The 11612-nt window shown below is 33.9% G+C and overlaps 1 protein-coding gene across 1 annotated transcript; it reads left to right on the top strand.

Moving 5' to 3' along the window:
* The first annotated feature begins 9263 nt into the window (after window positions 1–9263).
* Window positions 9264–10380, top strand: LOC113777087. The gene is made up of 2 exons (XM_027322132.1): window positions 9264–9712; window positions 9837–10380. The coding sequence occupies exons 1-2, from the start codon at window positions 9264–9266 to the stop codon at window positions 10378–10380; spliced, it is 993 nt and encodes a 330-aa protein (XP_027177933.1).
* Window positions 10381–11612: the final 1232 nt, after the last annotated feature.

Here is an 11612-nt window from a genome sequence, read left to right as displayed (position 1 = left end):
CAGCTTTTACAGTTGGTCTAGACGTATGCATGTGGGACAATTTGCACACTTATACAATATACGAGTACAAAGTACCATATAAGAGAGGGATGAGTTGGATGATAGAAAAGAGAGAATGTAAATGGGAGATCTTGGTTTTAAATTTGCGACCTTCCACTTGTACTAAAAAAAAAAGAGTATAGAGCACCATATATATCCGAACACTGCCAATGAGTTGACTGCTTAATTGATAAATCTGTTATTTGAATACAAAAGCATAGCAATTTGTGATATTAGTACATTACAAAATATGGAATCCTCGATCCACAAGGATTTTTATCCATTAATCTCCGCAGCTATTACATGGACAATAATTATGGATTGATATTCTTGCTATTTTTAGAGTTTCTAAATAAAAAATAATAGATTTGGAGGGGAGAACTAAAAAGAAAAAAAGTGAAATGAAAAGGATACAAAAGGCACATGCCAACACAATTAGCCAGCTTTGTTGGCTTAAGTTTGTAGAAAGATAAAAACAAGAATACAAACATTTGGAGGAAAAAAAAAAAAGAAATAAGGAGATGCATTAGAGAAGGTTTGGGCGGTGCAAGTAAGTGGGCCTGGGAAGAAAATATAAGATAATAATCATGAGATTATATTACCTGCATAAAGTTCAATGCCTTCTTACCTCTCATTAAGACTTTTTATATTGTATGCATACCATTACTTTAGGTTTTTAAATAATTAGAAATATAAAGCACTAACCAACTTTTATATTAAATTTGGGATTGGCATCCCTCTCCTGTCAATGGGTTTGCCAATTTAAAAAAAAAAAACTTTTATATTGGATCTTGTATGTGCAATAATCTTTTTGGTCTTGTGGAGAATCTTTTTCCATAGTCAGTAGTCACTAAATTAATGCTTATTGACATTTTTCACTAGATAAATTTAGTTATTATTTCCTTAATTAAACTATAGAATAATTTATAAATTACTTTTAGTCTTGTGACTTACTTTTCGTTAAAAATGGCAAATTTTAAAGCCATTTTTTGTTAAGTACTTTTTTTTTTGAATATACGCGCATGAATAAAAGTACGTTTTTTTCCAATCTCTATTTTTTATGCCAAAATTTTTGTCATAATTTTAAACGAAAATACTGAACTATATTCCTACGTTTAAAGTAGTATATACATTGCCGTCCTGTACTTTACTAACTATGATAATAATATCAAAGATAATAATAAGAATAACAATGACAAATGATTATCTACTATATAAAGTTCGGTTAGTTTTTATACTTTGGTTTGTTCTCTTATTGAAAGGGTAAAACAAAAAAAAAATGATCCCACTATATTAATTGCGTCATGCAATTTCTCTCATAATTGCATAGAATCCCATGGCAACTGCTACAATTGGCCTAGATGCATGTGGGATGATTTGCACACTTGTATGGATACGAACATAAAGAGCCATATATATATCTAGACAATGCCAGTAAGTTGACTGGTGAATTGATAAATGCATAATTTGAATAGAAAGCATAGCATTGACAAAATTGTAAAAATATTCGCACGTTAAAAAACATGGAATAGACAATCCACACGAATCTTTGAATATGAATGAAAGACAATTGCCAATATGTAAATTAGGTGGTATGGCATAATTAGGTTTGCAACCATCATTAACTCTCACTTCTGCATCCAAGCAAAGCTTTGCAGCATCTAGTATTGCCATGCCAACGGACAAGGCCGGAACGGTTCGTTAGAAAATCGTTCGGATCGATTTTGTGCAAAATATACAAGATGTAATTTTGTATGCACGAGATGTAATTCAGTTTCAACAAGATCTAGGTCACCTTTAAATAATGTGACCACTTACCAAACTACGGTAACGTTGGCTTTGTCCTGGCGGCTTCTTTAATGACTTCTTTCGCTGTCTATGCAAAGATGGGGAACTAGGAGGTGTCGGGGATTGAAATTAGGGACCAAGATACATTGGGGGCAATTTCCTTTACTGAACCACCAAAGGCTAAAATTTATATATAGAAATTTATAATCTTGCCCAATAATTAGAGAATATTGCCCTCACTGAGTTTCAATAGAATATTTAGCTAATATTTATGAGTGTGTTTGGATAAGAAATTATGTGTTGTATGTGAAAAAAAAAAGTTAAAAAATGTGTTTGTGATACACTATCTCTTGTTTATCTTTTCATTCCATCACGTTAACACAATTAAAAATAAATTACGAACCATGTCAACTCGTACACTTGACCAAAACCAATCAACTTTACTTTTATTCTTCTTCTCTTTCTTTCTCATTATGTTTTGAATACACAAATTTATTTGAAAAGTTATCATAATTTTTTTTCTCTACACATTGAAACTCATAAAAACTGCCAACCATTTCTTAATTTTACATTTACAAATGGATTTTGATAAGAGAAATGGCAAAATACTTTAACATGTTAAATTTGGGATTTGAAATTTAGGAATAGTATAATTTAACATGTTAAATTTGCCAGCCCTCTGCTTTTGATTGAGACGGTGTGGAACCTTACAGTGATTCTTGAGAATCTACATTGAAAGTTGCACAGTTACTTTCAATTTATCATCAATCTCCAAGAAGTGACTGTGACCTTTCTTTACCGTATTATATTGATTCTTCAACAACTCAGGACCGGTTTTACCAATTGCATTGGCAGCAATAATTCTCCAATTTGCACACTACATTAGAGTCCAACACAATCAGAAAATGTATCTTCAAGAAAGATAAAGTCCCCATTTAATGACTTTCTTACATAAAGATTATCAGCTATAACCAGCAACTTTCAACATTTAAGGTCCTTAAATCCATACTCAACTCCTTTTTTAACTGTGAAAAGTTCATAGAAAAAGTTTTTTTTAAAAAATTATGAAAACCAAACTAAATACCTCCCAACTTATTTTTTTTATATGTATAGGATTACAATACCCGTATCTTATGCTTGAACCAAGTGCACTTTTCTCCTTTAACTTGTTAATAACCTTTCCAATAACTAACCTTCAATGGCCTAGTTTTCCACCATCCGTGTAAAAGCAAACTCTCTTTTCTAAGTTAAAACATTAAAACAAATTTATATGCTAGCTTAGTAGGTAATAGGTGTGTATCATTTATAGTTTATGTGATTAGTTTAGATGTACTTGGATGATGTTTCTAACTCACAAGACGAAACTTTTCTTGAAAAAAAAAAAAACTACTCCTATCTTAAAAATTCAAAAATTTTTGAGTTTAATATTACTAAAATTAGAAGTAAAAGTTGAATAGAATTTAGTAAATGTGATTTTCCAGATACTTGCATTTTTTTTTGTAGCTATAAGTCCTTGACAAGAAACTGCTAAAGTTATGATTATTATGGTGATTTACCTAAATGCATTTCGATGAAAGCAGTTCATACGTCGTCATGTTCTTATAAAATCAATTTTGCACAAAACTCTTTATGAATTATCTATTGTTTACTTATTTTAAAGTTTTTAATTGGAAATGTTTTATTTTGAATATATGGGAACATCTTAGTAAATTTGATAAATAAAGGTATATTTTTTGAATGGTCAATGGATAAATGTTTAAGATTATTTTAGATGTATCTGTAGTTATTTTAGTGTGTTTTTAATTGTTTGAGAGGCAATCGATTATGGTTTTAGTTAATTTTGCATCAAACGTGTTAAATGAAGAATTTTTACATTTCTATAAATTAAGTGGTTTTAAACTTCATGTGTTGTAGGTATTAACGAAAAAAGGAACATTTGAGATAAAAATTTGAAGACATTGGCATGATGCCATGATGTTTTACAAGTACTTTAATCTATTGGATATGAGCTATAATGTAAAACCCACGACTTTTGGCTCAATTTTTATTCTTGCCAATTAACTAAATGGTGATTTACCATGAGTAAAAGTAAAAATAATTGTAAGATATGTTAAATGGTTAATTATGGGTTAGTATGGAGATAAAATAGGATAAGAGTTTACAACAGATTAAAACTCTTATCTAGCCATCATGTGGTGGGTAGTATTAGGAATCTAAAATACCTGCCTAAGGGTTTAGAGAAACAACGATACCTTTATTTTCTCATTATCGTTATTTCCTTAGAGTTAGAGCGTGAGAAGAAAAGGGAGAAGACAAGAAAGTACAAAGAGTAATCTGACAACATCAACATCTAAACCAATACAAGTAAGATTCTGACCTGTAATTTTATGATTTATTCGTTTTACGAATTTTGTAAGCCTAGGTGTTCAATGGGTGATTCTAATAGAATTGAGTCAAGATGCTTGATGGCTATTAAGGGCTCCAATTTATATATTAGCATATTCTAACTTGTAGGAATTTACGATGGAATATGTCAGTGCAAATGGTATCGAGCACCAAAATTATTGCGTGAATTCTGTGAATTGCACAACCACAACTGGTGTATCATTTGTGGGTTGCATATTCATGGAATGGATGGATTGGAAGCCTTTGTTTCCTGGTAGAGATCATATACATAAGCTACGTATTCTTGTGAAGGCTTTCTTATTTGGAGGTTCTAGTTGTTCATTAGACATTATATGGTGATTTTTTTTAAATACAATATTAGAAGCACATGTGTTAAGTTTATTGTTCTTGATAAACAGTTCATATACCAATGCAATGGATTTCTATAAGGCCTAATATACACCGATTGATGTCTCGGGTTGAAAAAAAAAAATAGGCCAAAACAATTAGTAGTTTGGTCTTGGCCTTACGGCTGAAAACAAGAGAAAGAAAAGAATTAAACATTAATCCATCAAGCCAACGGGATAATAATTCCAAAGCTTTCACAACACAAACAAGATAGACCCAGAAAAAAAAAAAAAAAAAGAGAATTAACCCTTATTGGAGCAAGAGAAAAGGTACAATTGGCAATTAGTCCCAAGGATGAAAACGTGCTTGAGCTTCATATTTGGTTTCCATAAGTTTCAATACAACTCCAAAACATTTAAGATAATTAAAGTATTCTAAAGATTACCTTATGGTCCAAAAGGTTTGACATTTAACTGGTTTTATAAATTGATTTTGAATTAAGTGGTCCTATTGGTTAAATTGACTCCTAAATATTTTAAGATTACCCAACGAAATATGCTGATATTTTGTAATGCCCAAATTAGTTAGGCCAAGTCATTTTCATTAAGTAGATTATTTTAAAAGTCCAAATTTTCTTAAAAGTCCAAATTTATAGTGATGTCCAATTTTAATTAGATATCTCACAAAATTTATTTTAAAAGTCCAACGCTATTATAAATACCCAATTTTGGTTAAACGAATAAAAAAAAAGAAAAGAAAAATGAAATGAATCTGTCTAAGTTAGGAAATTTTTAGGAAGGGGAACCAGGCTATTTTTGGGAAACTATTCAAGAACATTTTAGAGAATGTCCAAGCATGTTTTCTAGGATTATTTAAGGTAGGACTAGGCATTTCAAGAATAAGATAATTAAATTGATTAAGGTATATATGTTATTGGTTATAGGTTTGAAGCAAGTTTAAGGGCGCATTAAGAATCTTCTCAAGAGAGTAGTTTGAGGTAGGTGGTACTTACCCTTCTGAGATTTCAAATGTGCAAAAATGAAATTTTTATTGTCAATCCTATTTTGCTGTGTTAACTCGAAATGTATTTGATTGAATGTTTTACTTGGATATTTATGAAAGTTATATTTTTACTATACAAAAATGGACCATGTGACTTATTTGAAATGTTTTGATATATTATTATGTACCAAACAAGCTGAATCTTTTTGAAATCAAAGATTTATGTATGTGACGTGTGGAATGAATTTTTGACAAGTAAAGTTCAAAACAGTCATGAAATAGACGGTAGGAGCTATAGTCCTGTCTAATCGTCATGGTAGCCTGGTATAAAGTCCGGCCGATTGACAAGGTCATGGTAGCCTGGTACAGAGTCCGGCCGATTGACAAAGCCATGGTAGCCTGATATAAAATCCGGTCGATTGGCAAGGTCATGGTAGTCTGGTATAAAGTCCGGCCAATTGACCCATGTATGAAAAGAGGCCAATCGGTAGTCATGAAACCTATTGGTCACCCACCTAGAAGGGGTTTAATCTCTAGGCTGAGTACTCAGTAATCGGTCATCACATGTACTTGTTATGATCTAAGATGAAATGATTTATGAGTTGATATGAAATGATTTATGAACTGATCGGAAATGAGACTTATGAACTGATTTATGAATTGATTTATGAGTGGATGTGAAGAGGCTTGTGAATTGAGACGAAATGATTTACAACGTTGTGATTTTCCATGTTCATTTATCAATAAGGTGCTTTTAAAATTGTGTGCCAGTTGTTACTACTAATTGTTTTATAAATGATGTTACTTTCAAATTTCGGATGTGATCGATGTGCAAATGATTTAATTTGTATCTATATATATGTATCTATAAAGCTATGAGTACATTGTCTGATAGAAGGGTAGTTATTACCTACTAGGCGATTTGTTGCTCAACCCATTTTTACCATCCTTGCAGATTCAGAAGAGTATGAGTTGGTTTACGTAGAAGACCCTGAGGACGACTTTTATTAGTTTAGATGAATAGAAGTGGGCAGTCTAGCTACTTCTAGTTGTTAGTCTTATTTACTTTTGTTTCCACTATTTCCATTAGAGAATAAATGTACGAGCGTCCTGAATATTTGTAGACTTTCTTTTATATGTAATTCATACCGCACTTTATTTAGTTAAATTATTTAGTACTGTTAAAGTTAAACTAGTTAATGCAGCCTTGTATTCTTGAGTGGGACTTGGGAGTACGGTGGATGTCATGTGACGGGCACGTGCGGGCTCGGGCCGTGACATATAAACAACAAAGAATTGAGTGCAATAAGAAAATAAGAAGATTAGCGAAAACTCAATGCAGATGCAAGTGTGTGTGGAGATAAAATGCTTGTCCTCGAGCAAAACTCAATTTACTTTCCAAAACAAAAGTGTAATGCTATCGACAATTAACGATTGAACTTTCAAAATATCATAACATGCCAAGAACATATTTTAAATAATATAAGATTATATACCAAGCATTTTCACTTGAAAATAAAATAGCCAAATTGATAGACCTCACAGAAGTAATCACGCAACTTTATGTGTTTGCAGAGTTTAATTTCGCTCAAATTCTTTTCAATGGAAATGATTTACCATAGGCTTGCATATCTTCTCATTCCCTACCATTGAAATCACATGTATTACATAAATCATAATGTCTTTCCAAGGGCTATATTGAGCTTCGAATCAAGGTAGGAAATATTTGGTAAGATAGCTTAAAAGCCATCGAAATAAATGGTGCAAAAGTACATCAAATCAATTCTAAATATTTCAAATATGTAATAACAGCCACTCTGAAGAAAGAGGCTTACTCTGAAAAAGAGTAGTATTGGGCTCAGAAAGCAAGGATTGATTGGTTGAAAGAAGGGGATAAGAACACAAAATTCTTTCATGCCTGTGTGAAGGGAAGAAGAAGGAAAAACAGAATGCTTAATATTCAAAGTGAAGATGGAACGTGGACAAAAAGTGAGGAGGAGCTGGGGAAAGAAGTAGCAGACTATTATAGAGTTCTGTTTTCTAGCTGTGGCAGTGAAGGTCTAGGAGAGATTCTAAGTGGCCTACCTCCAACTATCACTACTGAGATGAATGATAAGCTAAATAAGGAGGTTGATGAACTGGAAATTAAAACAGCTATTTTTTCTACGAACCCAAATAAGGCTCCAAGTCAAGATGGTATGACTCCATTGTTTTTTCAAAAATTTTGGCATGTTGTTAAATCAGATTTAATTGCTGCCATTAGGCAATTTTTCCAATCAAGCCATATGCCTATATCTTGGAATCATACTGTCATTTCTCTCATTCCCAAAACAAAGAATCCTATTAATTTGAAGAGCTATAGGCCAATTAGCCTCTGTAATGTAGTTTATAAAGTGATTTCAAAAATATTGGCCAATTGACTCAAGAAAGTTTTAAGCTACTGCATTAGCAAAAATCAAGCAGCTTTTATCCCAGGCAGGCAAATCCTTGACAATGTCATTCTGTCTCATGAATATTTGCATTACATGAAAAATAAAAAACAAGGACAGAATGGTTTTATGGCTGTGAAACTTGACATGTCCAAGGCCTACGATAGAGTGGAGTGGAAATTCCTTGATTCTATGATGGCTAAGATGGGCTTCTGTACGGTCTGGAGGCAATGGATTTGGAGCTGCCTTACCTCAGTCACATACTCTTTTAATATTAATGGAGTGCCAAAAGAGTTTGTAATTCCAGAAAGAGGAATCAGACAAGGTGATCCACTATCACCTTATCTGTTCCTTTATGTTCAGAAGACTTTTCCAATTTATTGAAGCAAGCTGAAGGAAATAAAAGGATCTCTGGGATAAAGATAAGCAGAAATGGCCCAAGTATGACTCACCTATTTTTTGCTGATGATTCTTTATTTTTTTGTAAAGCTGACAAAGAGGAAGCCAGTGAACTCATTCAAATTTTGAAGAAGTATGAGAAGGGGTCTGGTCAATCTATAAATCTGGAAAAATTCTCAGTTTTCGTCAGTAGTAATGTGAATCATCAAAGGAAAAGGGAAGTGAGGCAAAGTCTAGGCACAATTCAGGTTGCTACACAAGGGAGATATCTGGGGCTCCCTATGGTGATAACAAGATCTAAACAGCAAGTTTTTGGCTACATTAAGGACAGTATTAGTAGGAGAATGAATAGCTGGAAGAACAAGTTGCTCAACCAAGGTGGGAAGGAAGTATTATTGAAGGCAGTGTCCATGGCAATGCCAGTCTATACAATGTCATGCTTTAAGCTGCCAAACAAACTTTGTAAAAAAGTGTCTTCCATGTTTGCTAACTACTGGTGGGGTGAAGCTGAAGGGAGAAATAAGATGCATTGGTGTTCATGGGGGAGACTGACTAAGGAAAAACAAGAGGGAGGACTGGGATTCAAGGACCTACAGAACTTTAACAAAGCCTTGCTAGCTAAACAGTTATGGAGACTGATTTCCAAACCAAACCTATTAGTTAGTAAGGTCATGAGAGCAAAGTACTACCATAAGGACTCAATCTTTAAGTGCAAGGTCCCTAAATGTTCTTCGTGGATTTGGCAAAGCCTGATGAATATTAGAGATTTTGTGCAAAATGGAACTAGGAAGAAGATAGGCAATGGCAAGGCAACCAACATTTTGGAAGGACAATTGGATTCCCGGAAATAAGGATGGCAAAGTCACCTCTGTGATGCCTCTGAATTGCAACATCAAAAGAGTTGAGGAGCTGATCAGTGGATATAGATGGAGAAAACCACTAGTATTTAGGACCTTTAACCGCAAGGATGCAGAGGAAATTCTGGAGATTCCTATTAGCATCTCAGGAAAGGATGATAGCAATTACTGGGTACATAGTGCTAATGGCATATACACGGTCAACTCAAGATACAAGGTACTATGTAGAGGAACAACTCAACAAAAAGGAAGAAGAGAGAATGAGGCAGAAACTAGTATAGCAAGTTCCTATGAAAAGCAATGGAAGTGGATGTGGAGGCTGAACATTAAGAGCAAGATAAAACATTTCATTTGGAAGTGCCTACATGGCCTGCTACCAGTTAATGGCCTGGTGTTTAAAAGAACACACAAGGGTGATCCAATCTGTGATGGTTGTGGAGAACAGGAAGAGTCAATTGAACACATGTTTTTCCAATGCAGCAAAGCGCAAGAGGTGTAGAAAATGGCTCCATTACAATGGGATTGGATTAAAGGAACAGACAGGGAATTATCAAGCTTGATGGACTGCTATTCTGGAAGCTACAAGCAGGATAGATGGAAGGGAGCATATAGAGCTCACAATGAACATTCTCTGGCAGCTCTGGAAAAGGAGAAATGAATGGAAGTTCAATGCCAAACAAAGGCACCCTTGGCAAACAGTCCAAAATGCTCAACAGGAATGGCAAGAACAAGCAACTGACCAGAGCAAGCAGAAAATGACCCTTGAGGATGCTGAAAGAGATGAAGTGGAAGTAGATCCAGAGGAGGCAGGAAGGAATGAAAGTCAGATCAGAATATCAACTAAAGTGCAAGAACAATCCAACAGAGTTGGCATGGGGTTTATCGCATCTAATTTCAACAATCAGTTGGTGGCTGCATGGGCACTTATTGATAAGAAAATAGGGAATCAGATGCAGTCTACTGCAGAAGCTGTGAAAATGGCCATCATAAAGGCTAGACAACAGCAATGGAAGGAAATTATAGTCCACATCCCCAACTCCCAGCTACTGAAGATGATAACGGAAAGGATGGATAAGGACATCAAAATGGCTACTGTGATAGATGATATTAACGACCTCAGGTCCTTATTTTAGAAATGCTCCTTTTGTTTAGATGGGAGCTTAGACTCTAGATGTGAAGTGATTAGTGACTATGCTTTAGGCATATTTCAAGATGAGGAATGGATCAATCCTCAGCGTGTTTAACACTTTTGTATAGAATCCCTTGAGCCTTTGCTCATATAAGTATACATCTTTTGCCAATTAATACAAAAATCTAACGTTGCAGAAAAAAAAATAATAACAGCCACTCTATAAATGCAATCTTCAGACTTAGCTTCTAAATATTAAAACCATATAAAACTCCTTCATTGTAAAATAGATCATTCAAGAGAAATTTTCATTCATAACAGGGTGCAATCTTTCATCTTCTGTATCCTTAGCACCTTACTAGAGTTTTTCAAAGGAATCAAAGACATGAATGTCACACTAAACTCCTCCTTCACTTCCCTTTTCATTTCTCTACTTTTTTCCCTCCTTCTTCATTTTTTTTTCTTGTTACAAAGAATGAATAAATCTTTACAACTAAAAGTGGTTCACAAAGGGCAAGTAATTCGAAGGTAAGCTATTAGGTTTATATGTGCCTTGTAACCAAGAAGGTCTTAATCATGTTCATATATGCATGTATAAATGTGGTTTTGAAAGGAATCAAGGCAAGTTATAGAAAAACAAAACCATGGTAGAAAATTGCTCATGAACGAAAATAGAGATTGATATGGACACTTAAGTCGAAAGGCTCAAAGTCAGCTTTCTTTGGTCAAAACAGGGGTAAAACTTCCTTAATCTCCATGTCTTTCACAAGCAAAGAAGATAACTGGTTGCATGTTAGTTTTAGTAAATAATCTTGTGGTTCTTTTTGAAGATTAAAATTAAACTACCGTTGATTTGAGTTAATCTGGCCGCTTTGACATAATATTGCATTTGCAAACTTTTGCTTCCAGTTTTGAGTAAATTCACTAGACAAACATAAAATATGTTCTGTATACTCTTTATTTGGTGATGCATGTAAGTTTTATGGTGACAAGCTTGAGTTTTGTTGCTGGAATTCTTGTTTGGAGGACTGCATGGCCGCTAGAAAAATTCCAGCTTAGCCGATGGTGGTTCTTTTGAGTTACTAATGGATGTTTTGGTGAATTGAAGCTGGAAAATCATGTTGTATGCCCTATACGAGCTATATCTAGTATTACATGCTGAATTTTCTGGATGGAAACCTTGTTGAAAATTTCGAAGTAACTTTGCTGGAAAACTCTGTGATGGCCGAGAGAGTG

The sequence above is a fragment of the Coffea eugenioides genome, chromosome 7 (genome assembly GCF_003713205.1).
Source record: "Coffea eugenioides isolate CCC68of chromosome 7, Ceug_1.0, whole genome shotgun sequence".
NCBI classification, from domain to species: domain Eukaryota; kingdom Viridiplantae; phylum Streptophyta; class Magnoliopsida; order Gentianales; family Rubiaceae; genus Coffea; species Coffea eugenioides.
Note: the sequence above shows the minus strand (reverse complement) of the source record. Positions and strands in the feature narration are given on the sequence as shown.